At 47.9% G+C, this 21,589-nt stretch overlaps 1 protein-coding gene across 1 annotated transcript in view; it reads right to left on the reverse strand.

Annotated features, from left to right (window-relative positions):
* The window catches only part of BEND3 (BEN domain containing 3), a 35,583-nt gene extending 21,248 nt beyond the window's left edge, over nucleotides 1–14,335 (reverse strand). The window contains exons 1-3 of the mRNA XM_077162554.1: nucleotides 14,226–14,335; nucleotides 2,251–2,298; nucleotides 1,527–1,729 (exon numbers count right to left, since the gene is read on the reverse strand). Coding sequence (XP_077018669.1) covers nucleotides 1,527–1,729; nucleotides 2,251–2,287 — 240 coding nt within the window. The 5' untranslated portion in view covers nucleotides 2,288–2,298; nucleotides 14,226–14,335. The remainder of the gene's footprint in view (nucleotides 1–1,526; nucleotides 1,730–2,250; nucleotides 2,299–14,225) is intronic.
* Between the last annotated feature and the right edge of the window lie 7,254 nt (nucleotides 14,336–21,589).

Consider the following 21,589-nt stretch of genomic DNA (forward strand, 5'->3'; position numbering starts at 1 on the left):
GTGTCTATCAACTGATAAATGGTTAAACAAAATGTAGGGTATCCATACAATGAAATACTATTGGGCCATTAAAAGGAATGAAGTGCTGACACATCCTACAACATCATGAACCCTGAAAACATTTTATGCTGTGTGAAAGGAACCAGTCACAAAAGGCTGCATAATGTATGATCCCATTGATGTGAGATGTCCAGAACCAGTAAATCCACGGAGACAAAAGGTAGGTGGGTGGTCGCCAGGTCTGGAGGGTTTAGGGGAAATGGACAGTGAGGCTTGTGGGCATGGGGCTTCTTTATGGGGTGATGAAAGTGTTCTCAGAGTGACTATGGCAAAGGTTAGACAGTCCCATAATATACTAAAAACTACTGAATCATTCCATTTAAATTGAATGGTATATGAATTATATCTTGATAAAGCTGCCTGAAAAAATACCCTAAATAAACAAACAAAAACAAACGACAAACAAATGGATAAAGGTACTGTTCAAGATTCCATGATGTGGAATGCAGATCCTCATTCAGGCATTAACGTAAACATGTAATATTTAAATCCTGGTGGAAATCATTTTGCTAACTGAAGAAAAGTATAGTTTCTACTTAACGAAGACTAACCGAGTTGCTAAAATCCACAAATTCCCCATTTATTTGGAGCTGCCCTAACGTCCAATAGAAGAAAACTATAACAAACCGAAAACAACCAGAAGAGCCCCAGAGCCACACCCCACGGTGCTTGGGCCAGCGAAGGGTCCCGCTCACGTGGGCTGGAGGGCGTATGGGTCCCCACAGGGGGTCTGTGCGTGGGGCTGGGCTGGAAAGCTCGGGAAAACGCTCTTCTGAGGTTTGCAGGTGCCACTCGCCTGCCCCTCCCTGGGGAGGCCATGCTGACCCCGGGAAAGCAGCCCCGGCCTCCATCCTCCTCAGCTCCCGGAGCTGCTCCTGCCTTGGGCGGGAACAAGTCTCGCCACCCGGCTGTGGGCTGCTGGCGGGGTGGGGGGAACTGTGTCTTACATTCCCAATTTCTCTCTCTGTTTCTCTCTCTCTCAGCATTTAGCACAGTTCATTATAACCAGCAGATGATTAATATTAATAAGATCAATATTAATAAAATAAAGCATATTATTCAAATAGATACCTCAGGGGGTGATGGTGAAGAGAGGAAAGAATTCCCCACTTTACAAAAAGATGCACTGCAGGGTTTCTTTAGGTGATTTAAGAAAAGACTTGCAACCCCCCAACTTCTCCAGCAGCCAGTCTGCTCTGTGAATTGGGGAAGGCTTCTAGTAACATTCCCTGCTAGCAACAAGTTCTTGCTTTTTCTGTGGAGTAGGGCAAACAAAGACCTCAGAGGCAGTCAGGCACAGACCACAGTTCCAACCAAACGCACCTTCCAAAAACTGAACCCAAAGACGGGGCAGCTCCAATGCCCAAGGGTTTAAGGAGCTGCCCAGATGCCCAAGAGTAGAGCGAGACTCGGCATCGGCTCAGAGGGAATTAGAGCCCAAAGGAACAAAAGGGGCTGGTCCCCACCTCGGGAATGAGCCGCCTCCTCTTCACGCTGGGGACCGCGTCTGGGGGACCATCGCCACCAGGCTGCTTCCGCTTGCTGGAGTCCTGGAGGGCAGTGAATATGCTGTCCAGAGAGAGCTTCTCAGAAGGCCTGGAATTCACTGAGCAGTCCAGGGCAGCATCTTCAGCCTCTGTCTCCACTTTCACAGTGTTATTTTTTAGAACTGTGGCAGAGAAGAAATCAGGCTTAGTGGGAAACCCAAGGCTGCCGGGCAGCTCAGAGATGAATACTGTCCCCTAAGTGGCTGGTGTGTGTGGGCTGCCCTTTGACACTGTAGCTCAGATAATGAATAATGTCTAGTCACAATAGCACTGAGCTCCCCCCAAAAGCAATGTACATCTTACTGCACTCATGCTACACAATAAAAACCATATTCCTAGAATATTCTGCTCAAGACTGTTTTTAAAGTCTTTTGGTGGGTGGTGGGTGGGGGAGAGATGGAGGGAGAGAAATATTTTCTTGCACATAATGCTTTTTAAAAGTAACTCTGGAAATATACGCATGATGCTTTTAACAGATGTGTGGGTGGAGGGGGATGGGAACCAGGGATGAGAGGAAACTTTTCATTATATATCTTTATATAGCATCTTAAATACAGTTTTCAACCATGTGAATGTATTACCTAATCAAACAAATTAAAAACATTTTCTAAAACATATTTTTATTTTATTCTTTCTTTTTTACCTTCTTCTACATCTTCATTGAATTCAGCTGAGTTCATCTTCTAGTCCACTAAATGAAAAAACAAAGACAAAGTCTCGATTGATTGGTTTATTCCTTAACTCTCTCCATCCACAGAGAAGTTCCTTCCCCCGCCCCGCCCCGCCCCGGCTCTGGGCAAGAGAGGGTTAGGCAGAGCCCCCAGGTAGCCTCTCATCTGCAGCAGCTCGGACAACCCAGGCCTTGGCTGCTGGGAGTCTCCTCATGTGTCCTCCAGCATCCACTGAGAGCCACCTACAGGGCTGGGGGAAAACTTGAGGCAATCAAAGTCTTACAAAAGACCTCAGAGTTTGGATGATCTCCTTAATTTAGCCACAGCTTTAAAAATCCAGCCACGCTGGACCTTCCTGGTAACGTGGGACAGAAATCCTAGAATGAGTTGAGACTCAGCATCAAGGGATTGAGAAAACCTTCTCGACCAAAAGGGGGAAGAGGAAAATGAGACAAGATAAAGTGTCAATGGCTGAGAGATTCCAGAGTCGAGAGGTCATCCTGGAGGTTATTATTATGCATTAAGTAGATATCACTTTGTTCTTCAAGATGTAATGGAGAGGCTGGAGGGAACTGCCTGAAAATGTAGAGCTGTGTTCCAGTAGCTATGTTTCTTGAAGATGATTGTATAATGATATAGCTTTCACAATGTGACTGTGTGATTGTGAAAACTGTATCTGATGCTCCTTTTATCTACCTTGTCAACATACGAGTTGAACATATGGAATAAAAATAAATAATAAGGGGAACAAATGTTAAAATAAATTTAGCTTGAAATGCTAGTGATCAATGAAAGGGAGGTTTGGTATGTATGAATTTTTTTTTCTGTTTTCGCTTTATTTCTTTTTCTGAATAGATGCAAATGTTCCAAAAAATGATCATGATGATGAATATGCAACTATGTGATGATATTGTGAATTACTGATTATATATGTAGAACGGAATGATCAAAATAGGAATGTTTGTGTTTGCTTGGTGTTTTTTGGTATTTAAAAAATTTTTTTAAATCCACGCAAAGTGGCATCTGAGACCAACGACACCAGTTCTGAGGCACTGAGGCAGCAGGTGCAGGGTGCCCTTTGGGGAACAAGTGGCCAATAAAACTTCTGCATCTTCAAAAATAACGATAACAATAATAATAAAAAATCCAGCCACGAAGCGAAAAGTCTGAGTAATGCTGGAGGTTGTGGCGCCCGGTAGACAGGAGCTGAGGTCTTGGGGCTCCTGAGGGTGCACTATGCAGCCACTAGCCACAACACGTGGCCGTTTAGCACTTGAAATGTGGCTGGTCCGAATGGAGAAGTGCTGCACCTCTAAACCACACACGGGATTTCTGAGAGTTAGTATAACAAAAAGAATGTAAAATATCTTAGTACTTTTTTATATTGATTGCATATTAAAACTGATAAGATTTTGGATAAACTGGGTTCAAAATATTTTATTAAAATTCATCTTACCTCTTTATTATAAACAACAAACAAACATACATTCTTGGCATGATTTCAATCAGTGGCTCAGAATATCATAACACAGTTGTGTATTAATGTGGCTACTAGAAAATTCAAAATGACGCATGCGACTCTCCCTCCATTTCTACTGGATGGTGCTGGCCCAGCCTTCCTTCCTTTGTAGCCTCTGAAGCCACTAGGAGACAAGGCGCTGAGGGTTCTGGCAGTGCAGGGTGGCTTAGCATGCCACAAATCTGGTCCACACACTTGTTTTTCCAAGTGAGGGAAGGAGGTGGGAAGGGGCCAGTGGTGCCCTATGGTGGGTGGTCTGGTCCAGTGCGGGGCTGGCCCCCAACTCCCACTGCTCACCTGGAAAGAAACGGACACCACGACCAACAGTACCGCTGAGTCTTTAGATCCCTAAAATCATGTAGCAGTGTGCACTTAACTCGTAGGGGACACAAATGATGGGGAAACATCTGGAAAAGCATCTGCATGGCAGCCTTTACTACTGCCACATCAACACAGGGGAGCCGAGGTTCCCATATGTGATTAAACTGAGTGCTAAGGCTGACTCCCCTCTTGGTCAAGGATTCTTCGGAGATGTCTACAAGGAAGAGGGAAGCCATCTACAATGTTCAGTAGACGATTGTGGGGTCAAGAGAGAACCCCGATTTCACAGGGGAGGGGTCATGGATGATTTACTCAGACATGATACTAACTTCAAAACTCGGTGGGGAAAAAAAAAAGCAAGCAACATGTAGCCAGTGCTCCGAAGAGCCTCGGGCTAACTTTCCGAGAAGGCATGGTTCTTTGTACTTTCAGAATTCTAAGATTTTCCAGAAACTGAAATTATACTGAAAACAATTCCAACTCACCAAATTATCGCATACCTGAAAAACAACAAAGTGACACACAAAGAACAAATGTCAACTTCAAGGTGAATTTTAGCAACTCCTTCCATCGTATTTTTAAGGGAATCTGCTCGGCCTTCGAGAACCCTCTCCAGCAGACCCGTGAGTCCTCAGCAGGCAGGCGGGCATCTGTCCAGGCTCTCCAGGCAGGAGCGCTGGTTGGTGCCAGGGAGAAACTCGGGCCTCCTGATCCCCAGCCCAGTCAGGCGGGCCCTGCAGGAACCGCATGGCAGCTCCGTCTGCGCACCCCGCGCTTGCCCTGTGCCCCGCCTGCCCATGCTGTCGCATAACCCATTCCCTCAGGGAGCCGGCGGAGGTGAGCAGGGGCAGGGCAGGTGGGAGGCACGAGGCCAGGGCTGTCAGAGGTGGGTGCTCTGTACAAAAGCAATTACACCCTGGAGAGAAATCTGGGACTGCGGAGAGGAGGGATGCCGTCTCTGGGGGCAAAAAGGGGTCACGATGAGAGAAGAACTGCAAAGACTCAGGCCACGCAGAAAGCATTAAAAGGATGAGAGGAGAACAGAAGAAAACAGGAGTTGATGCAAAGGCAGAGCAGACAACCACGAGTGCCGGGCAAGGAGGGCACGTGTCCCCAACGTTCCACTTGCCTGCCAGCCTTCCTACAGACACGCCTGCCGGGCGGCGGCGTGGGGCCCGGGCTGCCAAGGGTGGACATGCTGGGCAGGGGGCAGGTTTTCTGGAAAGCCGCCGTGTGGCACTACAGCCAGGAGTCAGCACCTGAATGCTGAGCCCTGGTGATCAGTGTGTCAGGATATGAGGAGGGAATGGGCACAGCTGAACCGCCTGCCTGCCAGTGCGGGGAGAGCCAGAGAGAACCAGGCCACCTCCCAGGGGTGGGCTCAGAGGAAGGGGCTGCCTGTTCCCCGGGCATGCAGGACCCCCAGGGCACCTCTGCCTGGGAAAACCCTTCCGTGGTCATGTACAGGCCACGGACAGATGCCAGAATCTTTGGGGAGTAAAACCAACACCCAGGACACTGGCCCCTCCCCGGGCCGGCAAATGGGGCCCTGTGGCCGGGAAGCTGGGCTTCCTGCGGCGGGCGGTGACGTGGGGACCCTCACTAATCTTGCAGCCCGCAAACTGCGGGGCAGGGGAATTTCAATCCCGATTTATCAATAAGGAAACCGAGAGTGGGGAACTCGCCCGGGGTCACGCTAGCTCCTGACACCTCTGTGGCGCATGTTTCGATGGGCACAGCAGCCCTGTGTCCAGACTGGGACCTCTCCATCAGACAGAAGCTGGGAACCCGCACCCCACACCCCACACCCCACCTGGAAACCGAGCCCGTGCCACGCGCCTCGCTAGTCCTTCCCCATGGGCTGAGCCCCTACAAGAGGCCGCATGGGTCACTTCTCGGCACTGAGCAGCCATCGATTCCGGTGACAGGCACTGGCCCTGCTCCGTTTCGCTGTGGGCTGACACGCAGTGTCCAGCACCCAGCTGGCTGGCGTCCCACAGCATGACCTTCTGCTGATGTAACTGAGGGTCACTTGTGGCGCCGGCAGCTCCCACAACCTCTCTTCTGGAGGCTGCGAGGAGAACAATCTCGTGACTGCTGGACTTTTACATTTTCTCATTTTAACATTCTCTCCTTTTTGAGGCTTTCTCCTTCCTCTTACGTGACCCCTGGACAATGGCAAAGCGTAGGACTGTTTACATATCGTCCCCCAAAACCACCCACGGCATGGCTGCTGCAGGTCCCTCAGGAACCCTTCCCAAGCCACCGGGAGATTTAAACAAATTGAGGAGATGTGGGTGACGAGACCTGTGTAGCTTGCTGCCACCTCCGGTTAAGATGCCATTGACTACCTAACAAGAGGGTGACTCTTAAAACAGGACTTATCTCCAGTGGTTAATCTAATAAGTGAATATGCTTGCTATTTTTTAACCAGATAGCCTAGAGAACCTCAGGCAAAGTGGGCCATCATTGGTACAGAAAAGCTGCAACGCCCACAGGAGTATGTGTATTTTATCAACGTGTCTACTAGTCTCCCTCCTTCTTAGAGTGAGATGGACAATGTTCAATCTTCCATGCAGGTCTTACGGATGGGAAAAGATGAGACCGTCATCAGAAAAGCTTTCTGATTACAAAAAGCACAAAGGGCAGGGAAATCCCAAACAAAATAACAAAACGTTTTAGATACTCGAACTACAAAGAATAAGTTGCTTAAATTGGCTACATAAATGCACTAACTTAGAGGGCTTGGGACTACCCCTGTGCCTCCTGGAGAAACAGGAGGAATGCGAACCCTGAGTGTCAGCAGGCATTCTAGGGGATGGATGCTGCAGAGGGAGGGAAGTGTGAGGCGGAGGCCTGAGGACAGCCACTGGTGCTTAGGGAGAACCAATTCTAAGAGGTGCCACAAGGAGTGGAGAAGTTGGAAAGGTGCACAAATTACAGGTCAATTTATACTTTTAAGAAAGGAAGATATTTATTTCTTGACCAGGAAATACATGCACATGGAACAAAACTCAAAAGGTCTAAAAGGATATTTGGTTACAAAGTACCCTGACCTCCAGGGACCTGATTTCTCTCTTGGAAGCAACCACAGTAGATTTCTTGTGTGTCCTGCCAGATAGTCTCTACGTGGTTCCCAGAACGCGGACCTCAAAGAGTGGTGACCCAGCGCTGGCGGATCCGGGCGTGCCCAGCTGGGATGCGTGTTCTCCTAATTCTACCATAGGTGGACTCAAGTTAGTAGCTTCCACCTACAGGGCTTGCTTTTTGTTTTGGAGACCTGGTTTACCAGCACATCTGAGACTCTTTCAGGGGGTCCACAGGACCAAACCTATCCTCATAATAACGCTAAGGCGTTACTGCCCTTTTTACTCATCCTCTCACAGGCGTGCGGAGCTTTCCAGAGACTGTGTGGTTAGGATTTCACAACAGATCAAATCCAGAAGCAGATAGGAAAATTCTGAACAACACAAAGAGTGGCCCCGAATGTAAACCCTGGACAATAGCATAAGTATAATATCCTTTCATCAACTGGATCAGGGTCGCCTTTGATCAGTTACTACTGTTATTTCCACTGTATAGCTAGGAAATCAACTTTTACACATTTTCTCAACACATGGCTTCAAAACCTCTAATGACAGAGAGAGCTGAGTATTAAATTATGTGGAAGGTTCCCCAATCAATTGTTCATTACAGGGCTACCCAGTCAATAATAACAGACTTCAAAGTTCATTGGGTATATCTCAGCTATGTAATTTTAAAATGCCGTACAGCTGCTGGAGGGAAATACGCCAAAATGTTAATTACCTCCAATTAGAGAATAATGGATGATATTTTTAAAAATATATTTTCCTCTACTTTCCACCGTGAGCATGCAATTCTACAGTAGGCACACAAGTCTCTGATAAAGAAAAATAAATTTTTAAAGATGAAAAATAAGAAGTGCATTAAGCCAAGACAAAAATGGGTTTACTACCCAGCCAACTCACATCCTAAAGTTATATCCACCAATAGTAACAAGCTAAGAATGTTTGTGAAAACCAAATCTCTCCCCTTTAAACATTTAAAATACTGACATTCTAAAAAACAAGGGGACCAATGACAAATTAGTCAAGACCTTTCATTTTGTAATTATTCTGAATTACCGGTCTCTTGGTGTACAGCGCCGGGAGGGAGGAGAGGGCAGGAACAAGTCTGGCTCAGACAGTCACGTGTGAATGAGAAGATGGAAAGAGCAACTTTGAAAACTAAGGGAATGTTATTCTCTGGGGGTGCATTATAGGTTCCATCAATGTATTTGGACTGATAACTGAGCAATTTTTTAAAATGAGCCAGATTTTTAAGAAAAAAGAAACCAGACCAAGTCTTCTGGATCTGGGATGCCAGCTGAGTGCCGAGCGGCACCAGTCGTTTAGCAGGGTTTTGTGGTTAGCTGGGGAAACCGACGGTCCGGAGGGGAGCCTGGTAATTCAACAGGGTGGGAACAGCCAGCGTGCTGGGTTTCCGCACTCGGGATGATGGGTGGTGCTAAGCGTGGTCCTATCTTCGGGATTCTCTTGTCCCAGAGCACTCTGCAAAATGTTCTCAGCAGCACCTGGGCCCCTCTTCCCCTACATTCCAGCCCTGGGCCACACTGGGCAATGAGGGGCTTGCGTCAGCAGCCGGGGCTTCGGGAGGAAGCTCCAGCCATCCAGAGGAGCGGGGCTGCGACAGGGAAGGCGGCTGAGAGCACGCGCGCACGGTGCGCAGGTCTCAGCAGCTGAGGCTGGCTTGGGCCACAGAAAAAGGAAGGGCCACGGTACGGTTAACAGTGGGTAATTAAGGAGTCATACAAGTATCTAACTCAGGGAAATTTCTTCTCCTTAAGGACTGGGATGCCAGATGACAGGGTATCCTCGGCCAGGGGATCCTTGCGGTGGCAATTCCTTGACGAACCCTTTGCCCTTGGAGGGTCACTGCGCTCCTCCGCAAGTGCCCGCAGGTTTCCAACCGCAAACGCTCCGGGGCGCGGCGCCTGCAGCCGGAAGGGGCGGGGGTCCCCGTCCACTATGCGATCTGAAAAGAAGCAGATGCTCCTGCGAGAGCGGGCGGGCGGCACGTCCCTGCCTCTTGCGAGAGCGACTGGAGGCTGATCGGAGCAGCCAGAGGCTTGCGGGCTGGCCCCGAGTCATGCCAGACAGGCAGCAGGCCCAGAAATGGGAAGTACTTGGGCTTCCTGAAACCTCGAAGTTCATATCCCAGCCAGCTGACTCAGGATTCTGCCCCAGAAAAAGCAGAAGCACTCCCGGGGCTGAGGACCCGGCCTTGGGCTGAGGGCTGGGAGCGGGAAGACCCCGCCCCAGCAGCCCCGACCTCAGGCAGCTCTGGGGCTGCCCCCACCCCCACTTACTCTACCTCCCCCTCCCTCCACGCGCTTCCAGGGATCAAGAGAGGCAAACCCTCACTACTGGAAGATGCCTTGAGGCTGTGAGCCCCAGAATAGGGGAATGATGGAAATGGGAGACACACGGGATGGTGGCTGTGTAGTTCCTGCCACACCCAAAAGGTAAAGCAGAAAGAATATGCTCAGATTGGTTTTAAGGTATTGGTAAAAGAAACAAACTCAAGGATTTAAAAAGGTTGTCTTAAGATCTCAACCTCACTTCATCCTTTTCACAGATGCCGCATCATGTAATTTCATTTCATGACACCTCCCTGCTGTAGGTTATGAATTAACTTCCGAAAGCTGATTATAGGAAAGGACAGCTCCTTAGCGCGCAGGGAGTGCCGGGCTCCAGGTGGTTGCCATATTAACCCAAGCCATCCTCAGGACAGCCCTCTTCTGTCCCGAGGGGCCAGCAGGTCCGAGCCCGGCTGAGAGGGTGCTGCATTGACCAGCAGTGGGGAAAGGAGCTGGCTAGGCCCTGGGGTGACGGACTCACTCGAGCCCTCCAAGGAGAGTGGGGACACCCTGAGGAATGGGGCAGGACCCCCTTTCCCTTGAGCACCCATCTGTGGGCTAGGGATGGACTCAGGAGACAGACAACTAGCCAGACGGGCCGTCAGATGACCACAGCTCGGGAAGAGGGCCGCTGATCTTGAAGAAAACGAAAACCCCTACAAAGCCACAGGGTCAGAACTGGTTACGCCTGTGGTTAGCTTTTCCCACTAGGCAAGTTTTTTTTTTTTTTTTTTTAACATGGGCAGGCACCAGGAATCGAACCTGGGTCCTCTGGCATCGCAGGCAAGCATTCCTGCCTGTTGAGCCACCGTGGCCCACCCTAGGCAAGTTCTTTAGACACCCAAGCCCTGGTTCTCTCATCTGTACAATGATGCTGAAAACATCTACCTCACCTCAGGGAGCGTTAATTAAGATGGCAAAGGGATAAGCACCCGGGTATAACCCTCGGTAAATGTCACCTATTATAAGGCTTTACAAAAAAAAATTTTTTTAAAGTGCATGCTAAAAGGAAAAATGCAAAATTAAATAAAATAACTTAAAGCTTAAAAAAAGTTTAATATCCTTTCTTTCAAATGAAAGAAAAAAGAAACACACTGGGGAGGGGGAGGAGTGCTCTCCCCCCCAGTCAGGAAGAACGTTCCTAGGCCATCTGCTCTTGTGGACCCGGCCTCCGTACTCTCAGGGCCCAGCCTTCTTGGCAGTGGCGTCCTGCCCAGGGGACTTGCAGGGCATGCTCACAATTTGTTTTTATTTTTAGACACATCTGCAAATGCAGTTTGAAAAATACCAGGCCTTACAAAACCAGGGCAATTTTCCCTGCGTTTTTCTGAAGCTGTAATTGTCCCTGCCTTCTTTCGTCAGTCAGAGCACAAACCTCGTCTTTGGGGATGTGCGAAGTACAACCGCACAGCCCCGCCTGCTTGCCAGGTGGCATCTCAGCCTCTGGACACTACATTTTCCAAAGCTGGCTAAATGCAATGTCTTCCTCAGTTAAGGACTCCTGCTCATTTAGTTCCCTCCGGCCTCATGAAGCGCTACCACCTTTCACCTTCCTAACAGGAGGAGCCAGACTTGGCTTATGATTTTGACCTTCGCATCCGGAAGCCGGAGCTCAAGATGAAAGGAAAGGAGGGACAGACAGCATATGCCAACGTCCCAAAAAGGTGAATGACTTAACAGTGGTGACTCATTTTCCAGGGCGATATAAGCTGAGTTTCCTCTGCACTTCCCACTTTTTCAAGTGTTCTGTCTTGTGAGGACGTGAGCTAATTGGAGTTAGCCTGGTGTAAATGGCTCTTGCCCCTGGGGAGCCTCCTTCCTTCCCTCTACTAGCAAAACCAACAACCCCTTGAATGCTAGACAAGGCCGATAAGATAAATGATTTACTGAATGGAGCAATCGATGCCCTTGCTGAAGCTGATGCAAGTTTGGCTGGCAGGCCAGTGATAACTGAAAATCAGAGAAGAGGCCCTTGCTAGAAAACAAAACCTAAGAGGACTGACTTCTAATACATGTTTCAAGTTGGATGAAAAACGGAGGGAGGGCAGGCTATCAGGTGAGCTGCTGTGAAAACCTCAAGTTCTAAAAAGAGAGTTCGCGTGGAATATCACCTTTGTATAACACACTGTAGCCCTGACGCCAGCGTGGGGGGCCTCGGCGCGGCACACGTGGCATTCCAGACACAAGGGCTATGGGCTGAAATGATGAACGGGACATCGCTAAGGGGAAGGAGAGCACTTGTCAAACCTGGAGGGGACAGAAATGCCAAGGAGGTGCTCACAAGGCACATAAATATCAGGTTTTTCAGCATGTGCATTTTTCGTGACTTTAAATTTTGTTTTTAAAAATTATCACACAAGGAAACTGACATTTTTGAGGGTGCACAGTTCTGTGAATGCCAAACATGCATCCATCCATGTAACCACCACAAGGGACTCAGAGACATCCCATCATCTCCAAAGATTAATTCTACAAATAATTCCCCCAATCTCAACTTAGTCAAGAATGAAAGCGACTATAATGTATCACTTATCAAAACAAAGTGACAAAAAACACTATGCTCAACCTACCATATCCTAAAACCAAATTACTGTTGTTGGTTGGCCAGCAAACTTCATGGGTTTCTACACTCTATGATTAGAGATATTTCAAGCATACATCCCAAAATTTCTCAGCATGTTGTCAATACAGTTCATTAAAGCGTATTCCCTTTCTCATTGCCTCAAGGACTTCCTAGGAAGCTCTTTTAAAAAGTGGCAGGCAGGACATTCCAGCAGGACATTAAATTTTCAGCTAATCAAACCTGTTAGGTTTCACTCCAAATTTTCTCTTCTGTCTTTGCTCACATAAGGGATGCTTAGGAACCAAGAAGTGATGAAGTCAGGGGAAATGGGAGTGTGTGATGAAAGAGTGGCAACAGGGCCCCTTTTACGAGATGCCTGGGATGCCGACTGCCCCCTCTGCTGGCCCTCATTTGCCCCTCTTCCTGCTACTCCTGGTACTTGGAGGGAGGTGGGGGTGTGGGGAGGGCACAGACACTTTCCTTACATACATCTTCAACAAGACAGCATTCTGGTAAAATCCACATGGACGTGGAAGTTCCTACGTGATGGACTTTAAAGGCTCTGGCTTTATTCGTGGATTTCATTGCAAGGGCCATGTGTACGCCTGCTAACCCGCAAGCAGGAACTACACAGATCCCAGCTGTCTTCTCTCTTTCCAGTCGTTTAGCAAATATTTATTGAGCACCTAATAAGCTATCAGACACTCTGTTAATTGCTGAGGATTAAAACGTGAAAAAGAGAGTCTTATCCAAATCTCAGTATCGAGGAACTCTATATGATCCCGTGATGACATGAACCGGATTCTAGGGATGAAGGGCTAGGAGGAAAAAAAAAATGCCTAGAGAGAGGAGAGGGTACTGCGGAAACAAAAGAATCTCCTCCTCTCTATAGTTCATATACTAAACTAACCTGCGGGCTCACCCCAGCCCCAGGGGTTTCCTTGCCTCAGTTTCCTGCACTTGTGTCACATGGTTTTGCAGTTAAATATTCAAGTTACTTTAAGAAAGTGAAGTTGAACGTTTCCGATTCTGAAGTGCTTAGCCTGGTCCCACGCACCTTTCTCTGGATAGGCACTGCGTGCAAAATGCTGAAGCCCACATGAGCAATCAAATTGTTTACCTTGGTAAAAACACCCTGTAAGAAAATGCGTCTATTTTTGTATATGTGCCTCTGTACAGAAGGCCCGCAAAAGCGTTGCAGCGCAATTCACTAGGTCGAGGACAAAGTCAGCGTGGGAAATCACGAGGGCAGTCACAAGGAGCTGAGGGCGCCGCGGGCTCCAGCTCCGCGGCAGGCTGAGGCCTTGCGGCGGCCGGGGGTGCACACCCAAGGCGCCGGGCCCGCCTCCAGCTCCCGGGCAGCGGGAACCGTGAACCGCGCCGTGGAACAGCCGGGGAGACCGCGCTGCGCCCCCTAGCGGCGGGGCCCACCCCTCTCCGCTCCCGGCCGCCGCCGCCGCCGCCGCCGCCGCCGCCGCCGCCACGGCCCACACTAGCTCCATTTGCAGACTCCGGAGGCAGCGTCCCTCCGAGCCGCGGCTCCTCCGGCCTCCCGCTCCCCGCTCGGCCTCGCCCTCCAGTCCCCGCCCCCTGCTCCTGCTCTGACACCCTCTTCTACACGCCGAGCCTTTCCCCGCCGTAGCCCGGCCGATCGGGTGCGCTGAGCCCACCGCGACTCCGCAGAGCCTTCCGGCGGCTCCGGCAGCTCCATCGCGGCGCCGGACGGGGGTGCGGGGCTGTCGCGCGGCACCAGTGGGGCGGGCGGCGGCGCGGACCGTTCCACTCCGTCCACCCTCCCCCCCCCCCTCCGCCCCTGCGCAGCGCGCGTGCTGCCCGGAGCGCCATGGAGCCGCCGCGTTCCGAGCGGGCACAAAGGGGTGCGCGGCACAATGGGCGCGGCGAGCCCGTGGACTCCCGCCGGCGGCCCGGCCCTGCGCGGGGGTGGGCGCTCCTCGTAGCGAGCGCGCTCGGGGCAGCCCCCCTTCGCTTCCCCTCCTCTGCGCCCGCCCCCACCCCGGCGTGGATATTGCAGCCACTCTCCCCTTCGTCAGCCCCCGAGCCTCCGCCACCGCCGCGCGGCCGGCTTTCCCCGCTCGGCACTTACCTGGGACACGAGTTCTGTACTTTGCAGAGAGGGCCCGCGCCGAGTTTGGGCGCCACGTGGGGGGGGGATGGCGAGGGGCCGGAGAGTGAGGGCCTCGCGCGCAGGGCCTGGCCGGGGCGGCCCGGGGAGTTGCTGGGGGCGGCGGGCGCCGTGTATTTTCCCCTCTCTTTGTGTGTGTCCGTGCGCTGCGCTCTCGCGTGACGTGACGGGACTCCGTGTGTCATTTCCGCACAAGGACACAGGAGCCCCCGCTGCAGTGGAACCACAACCCCTCCGCCCCCACCCCCCAGCCGCCCCTCCCCCTCAGCGGGGCACACGCGGGACCGGCGGCGGCGCTCGGGCGTGAACGGCCGCGGCGGGGAGCTCGGGCGCGCACTCCGGGGACCCGGGCGGCTCGGCGCGCTTCTCCCGGGCGCTGCGCCGCTCCACGTGGGCCGCGCCGGCTGCCTCGGCTGGGGGCGGCGGCCGGTGCACCCACGGTGTGCCCGGCTGGGGAGCCGAGGTCCGTGCGCTTGCTGCGCGCTCCCCCCGCGAGGCATTCCTCCACAACGTGGCTCCTCGCCCCGAGGAGTTTGACCCGAAAAGACTTTTTTTTTTTTTTTTTTTTTTACTTTCTACTTTTTATTATTTCGCGGGACGGAGAGTGTGCGGGGCGCCCTCCACTCAGCGTCTCCCGCAATTCTGGCGTTTCGGCCGTGGCACCGGGTCCCCGGACGGGTCTCCTCTCGCCGCGCTCCGCACAAAGACTCGGGGCTCCGGGGCCTGGGTGGCCCCTCCGGCCCAGCCAAGCCGGCATGGAGTCTGGCAGCCGCGAAAAGGGACCCTGGCGCTGGGAAACGCTGGCTGTGGCCACTCCCCCAGCAGTGTGGCCGCCCTCGATTGTAAGCCGAAGAGTTGAACATCTGCCTTCTACTTGTAACACGAAGTTTTGAGGTTTGAGGGTGCGGAGCGAGATTCAGAAGCGCGCGCGCTCCCAGACCCACGGGGTCTCCTCGCCGACCGCTTAAAATAGAAAAACACGAATCATCGGCTCAATACGAACTGATTCTGTGCACTCCCTGCCTCCCGGACTGTGGATTCCGAGTTGATATGTGCAATCTACACTTCGGGTTATTTTCTTAAAGTCTCAGTGATTTGCCGGGGAAGGGTTGGGGCGGGGGCGGGGGTGGGGGTGGGGGTGGGGGAGAACCAGGGAAGTCCAACTCAACAGTTAAACCACGTTTATATTTCAGGCAAACAATGAGAATGTAAATTCTCAAAAATCCTTTAATTTGCTGATCAAAAAAAAAGTATAAAAAGAAAAAATGCAAATGGTCCCATCTGCTGCTCACAGCTGACTGGCTGCAACAGAGGACCATGTGTCCAGCCCAGCGCGGTCAGTGAATAGGTAGAATTGATTTTAAAAGAAGGCATATGCTGGCTTCTCGCTGCCCATTCGCGGCGAGAGTTGGAATTAATATATAGTTCGGGACTACGTACCCTCCTCCAGACCCCTCCAATGGGAAATTTAGTGATTATGCAAGTTCCAAGGTCCTCCCCTTCAAAAGGCGCAGGGTTCAGTAATCTAAGACTTTTGAGGAACGACGTGGAACATTCTGGAGCTGCATTTGGATTGCAGACTTTGGGAAGTCAGTACTAATTACTATGCAAAATTAGCAAGCGCCGGGAGCACCAAGCCCTGCATCTACGGGCTGCTTTATAAAAGAATCTATACGTGCTCAGTGTCATTCAAAACAGGATGATGAAAAGAATGGGGCCGAGATAGCAGCCCTTCAAATTCAAAAGACTTGGGTCGCCCTATCTACATTTAAAATAGGGCGGAGGGAGGAAGGGAGAAGGATCGCTTGGGGCAAAATGGTTAATTTATACATTCCCGGAATATTGAGTGGCGGCACTCGATTTCTACCAGGAACTTGCACGTTAAATACACGTATTATATAGTACCGCTTCTGACTTAGTTAACAGCGGTTTTAGTCTCATTTATTGTGACAACTATAATTAGATTTTTTTTTACAAAAAGATGCATTTCATTAGTTCAGTTATCCAGGATTTCCCACAAGAGTTAGGAACAGTTAAAAGTAGCATTTAAGTCACTTTGCATTTAAACAACTCTGCTGTAGTGGTTTAAAAATGTAAAATGACCTTGTTAATTTTTTAGAAAGAGGGAACTAGATGTAATGTTTGTAACCCTTCATTCACAGTGACAACTCGGGAATTTAAGGAAAGAAAATAAGAGAAATGGAAAAGATTATATTCTTTGAATCTGAAGATTTTGTCAAATACAATAATTTTATTAATAAATAGCATCCAAGGCAAGCAGCTGTGGTTAATTGATAGGTCACTTTTCAAAACTCATAGTTCTTAGAAAATTACCACCTGACTTTGGGTATTATTGTAAAAATATGTATCTTAGTTTTGCATAACTGGATGAATTTGCTTAATAAAGTAGGCTGTTTCTTAAAAATTCGAAAAGGAAGTCATTCCTATCTGAGATAAGAAACTACCGACCTTCAAATGTTGTTTTACATATATATGAAGGTTTTTGTTTTTTTTGTTTTTTTTGTTTTTTGCTTTTTAAGAAAGAGAAAGGGAAGATAGTGCATAAAGGTGAAAATAAATGCTTTGGAACAGTTGTACCTAATTTTGGCATCTTAAAAAAATAATAGTTCTAAAAGTGCTACGTGATGAAAATAATATCTTATGAAGAAATAAATAAACATGATGTCAGATGGGCAGAAAACTGAGTTAAAAAAAAAAAAAGCACAATTCAGGCCTAATACAATTCTAAGAAGTGAGTAGGAGTTATTGTTCATGCTTCATAAAGACCTGAAAAAACAACTTGAGTTTTAAAGGTCTGCTTGATTTGAGATTTCTTAATTAGAAATGTATTTTTTCAATATTTCAAATTAGAGCTGCTTCAGCTGATCTAATGAACCCATTTTAAATTTTATGTCAGTAAAATGCAGCAGGGAGAAAATTGGCTACTTGGCCTGGAAAGCTAGATAATGTCTCACACAAAGCAGTAAATATAAAGCCATACATGGGAAATTACACAGCATTTAATGAAGAGTGGGTTATATATATATATATATATATATATATATATATATATATATATATAAAATGTAGATATGTATAAGAGTAGTTAGTGGGCAGGCAGACATTAGGTTTCAGATCTCTTTTAACTGTAACGTTTTTCATCATTGCTAAAATATATTTATAGTTGTCTTGACAGTATTTAGTGGGACTTTTCAGTAGTCAAGACTTAACACAACAGACTTCACTGTCACTTGTGAGACATTTCCACTATATTTTTTGCCTGCTAGATGTATTATTTTACCAAGCCTTCAACTTCAGACTGAAGTAACTAGCAGATCCAGATTCCATGAATACCCATAAGAGAAAAGTAAGAGAGACAAAAGTGGGGATGCAGGGGACCCCCCCGGACCTTGTATTAATGTAATTAACATTATTAATGAAAAACTGGCTTTACAAAATAACTTCAAAACTGACATTTGGTTGGGAAGCTGGGAAGTTGAGCTTATCTTTTTGTGTGCAGAAAAAAAAACTACCTTTAGTGGATTTGAGAACAGATAAATGACTCACCACAGCTTTTTTGTGTGTGTGAAAAAAATCAGGTTTTGATGAAAAGCTACAGAGAGCTTGTGCCGGGCAGGACGACTATTTAATAATCGAGCAGTTCGAGATTTTTAAGCACCCAACCTAGCCATTAGGATCTGATTTTTGTCAAATATCTGACTCGCACAACAGCATTCTGCAAAGAAATATTGGGGAGAGTGAAAATTGCAGCAATCCAGTGCTCGATTTCAAGCCCTTGAGAAAACAAATGCCAATCTGAACTGTAGCTCATTCTGAGCCCAGAGTACTGACTGGAGGCGCTGCAGCCACCAGGGCCACTGCGCCCTGAGGGCCGCCCTGGGGCCTGCAGTCAGGCGGGCCCATGCTGATTGCACAGCTGCAGCGACCGGCAGGAAGAGGGAGCAAGCAAAGCTGCTGCCCCGGCACTCAGAGGAAAAAGAGGCATAGACTGCTCTAGTAATTGATGGATTTCTAAAACATTCTTTCATGCTGTGGTTCAGAAGCCTTTCTAAACCAAATAGTTTATGATTTTTTTTTTTTTGTGGTTGCTTGTTTTTAATTAGTTTTATTTGACATGCCAAAAATCTTCTCTGTAAAATGGAACAACCTCATAGAAATGAGCCCAAGCTCCAGTAATACCAGTTCTAGGACGCCATCCTGGAGAAATACTCAAGCAAAGATAATAAGTGCAAGAATGTTCATTGCAGAATCGTTCGTGACAGCACAAAAATTGGAGAGAACTCGGAAAATAGCTAAATCAGTGATACATACCGTGGTATGCTATGTAACCTTTGGAAAGGTAGAAGGTCCTCTTTTTTATGGATATACAAGAATGTCTATGATATATTGTTCAGTGGAAGAAAAAAACTGTTTATCTCTGTAGAGTGTAATTCCATTTTGATAAAAAAGAAAAATATATACGTGGGTATATTTGTGTGTGAAAAAAAGAGGTCTGGAAAATACCGGGTGTCAATGGTTACCCCTGAGAGAAAGCATAGTAGAGAGGAGAGAGGGGCTTCCACTTTTTCACGTTATATATTTGCGTGATGTTTGATTTCTTTTCCACGATGAGCATCTATTGCTTTTGTAACCTTTCCGCCTCCTGCAGACTAATATGAGAGTCATCACCTTCTGAAGAACCATGCTGGAGTTAAAAGTCCTGGCGGGTGGTTCAGTGGTAGAATGCTCACCTTCCATATGGGAGACGTGGGTTCAATTCCCAGACCATGCACCCAAAAGCAGACAAACAAAAAAACAGAAAACAAAAGTCATGGCAAAAGGCAGCTGGTAGGAACCCACTGCGTGGGTAGTTCAATGGTAGAATTCTCACCTGCCATGTGGGAGACCTGGGTTTGGTTCCTGGCCTGTGCCCTCCAAAAAAATAAGACAGCTGGTGTAAGGCCTCGATTTACTTATGTCACTATCCTCGTTCCACCCTTCCCTACGTATTTTTATAGCTTAAACAGAAAAAGAAGAGAAAAGTCTCCTGTTAACAATGCTCCAAAAGTATGTATGGAGTTGGCTACAGAATCCACAGGCCTTTCTCCCCAAACTTCTGATGTGCTGACAAGTTTTTTTTTTTTTTTTAAATTGTGAAAACCAACACATATACAAAAAAAAAAAATGCAATAAATTTCCAACTACATTTTAACAAGTAGTTATAGAACAGATTTTAAAGTTTGGTGTGGGTTACAGTTCAATGACTTTTCATGTTTTCTTCTAGCTGCTCCAAGACACTGGGGACCAACAGAAATATTAATATAATGATTCAGCAGTTGTACTCATTTGTTAAATCCTATCTTCTCTGTTATACTCCTCCTTCTCTTTAAATAACATATATACATAAAAGCAATAAATTTCAAAGTACATTGCAACAATTACCTGTAGAGCAGATTTCACAGTTTGTTATGGGTTAGCTCTAAGGTGCTGGAGGCTAAAAGAAATATCAGTATAGTGATTTCAGCACTCATACTCATTTGTTAAGCCTGACCTTCTCTGTATAGCTCCACCGTCATCTCAACTTTGATCCTTCTCCCACTCTTTAGAGGTATTTGAACTATGTCCATTCTAACATTTTCATGTTGGAAGGGACTGTCGATACTATGGGATAGGGGGATGGAATTAGTTGATGTTCTGGAGAGGCTGGCCCCTCTGCATTTCAGGACTTATCTGGTCCAAGGACCCATCTGGAGGTTGTAGTTTTTGGAGAGTTACCCTAGTGCATGGACCTTTGTAGAATCTTATACAATATTCAGGGTACTTTTTAGGATCAGTGAAACTGGTTTTGGTTGGGGTTTGGCAAAAGTTATGATAGGTAGCAATGTCTAACTGAAGCATACATAAGCGTGACCTCCAGTGTGGCCTCCCAACTCTATTTGAACTCTCCCAGCCACTGATACCTTATTGGTTACACTTCTTTCCCCCCTTTTGGTCAGGATGGCATTGTCAATCCCATGGTGCCGGGGCCAGGCTCATCCCCGGGGGTCATCTCCCATGCTGCCAGGGAGACTTTCATCCCTGTATGTCATGTTCTACATAGTGGGGGGGAGGGCAGTGGTTTCACTTGCAAAGTGGGGCTTAGAGAGAAAGAGGCCACATCTGAGCAACAAAAGAGGTCCTTTACAAGTAACTCTTAGGCATAGCTCATAGGTACACTAAGTTTTTCCGCTACATACATAAGCTTCACAAAAGTAAGCCTCAAGATCCAGGGCTTGGCCTACTGATTTGGATGTCCCTCATGTTTGGCACAGTACCCAGGGTTTCCCTGATGGTAAAGTTTAACAGTTCCATAATTTTTCTCCCATCCCTTAAGGAACTTTGCCAATACTTTTTGATTATCTGCTTAACATACTCTGGGATGTATCCAGGCATTACATTAAGCTATGAAGGATGAAAGGCACAAGTTTTTTTTTAATGCAATTTTACTGATATATTCACATACCATATAATCATGTAAAGCATACAATCAGTGGTCTGCAGCGTCATCATAAAATTGTGCATTCATCATCACAATTGATTTTTGAACATTTTCATTACTCCAAAAACAGAAAAATAAGAACAAAAATAAAAGTAAAAAAGAGCACCTAAAACATCCCATACCCTCTAACCTTCCTTATTATTTGTCTTTATTTTCTTATTCATTTCCAACACAAGTATTTTAAGAGGTGAATGTGAATATATCTAAGGATGCACCTAATATTGTGGCCTGCTAGGGCCTCAGAAATCATAGATGCCAACTCTTCCACTCTACCGGTAAGGAAACTGAGGACAACAGGAATCGTGGCTTGGCTGAGCACAGGGGTCACATGGTTGTACTCGGCACTCTCCTGTGCAGTAACAGTTTTCAGGTCCTCTTTCTATATTATTTCTACCGAAAGCCAAACAGGTTTTTGGTGTGTGTGTGCGTTTCTTTTTAAATCAGAATCCACCGAGTGCTGAAATATACAAAGCCTGTATATTTCACTTAATTAACTTAAATTATCACCCCATCCCACCCACCCTCACCCTTTAGTCCTCATCTGCTAGGTCACTTCCTCAAAGGCCCTCTGTGTTCCCAAAGGGTGGTTAGCAGCCCCTGCCCCACACCTCCAAGCAGTGTTCCTTCTCTGTCACAAAGGCCTTGCTCACAGGCACTGGGATGAGCTGTTTCTTTGGGTCTTCCCAAGTGCTGGAGGACAGGACCACGTCTGAGCTCTGCGTCTCCATGTGTCTGCCGCTGTGCCTGTGGCGCATGGATTCTCAGCAGATATTTGCTGAAGGGATAA

The sequence above is a fragment of the Tamandua tetradactyla genome, chromosome 5 (genome assembly GCF_023851605.1).
Source record: "Tamandua tetradactyla isolate mTamTet1 chromosome 5, mTamTet1.pri, whole genome shotgun sequence".
NCBI classification, from domain to species: domain Eukaryota; kingdom Metazoa; phylum Chordata; class Mammalia; order Pilosa; family Myrmecophagidae; genus Tamandua; species Tamandua tetradactyla.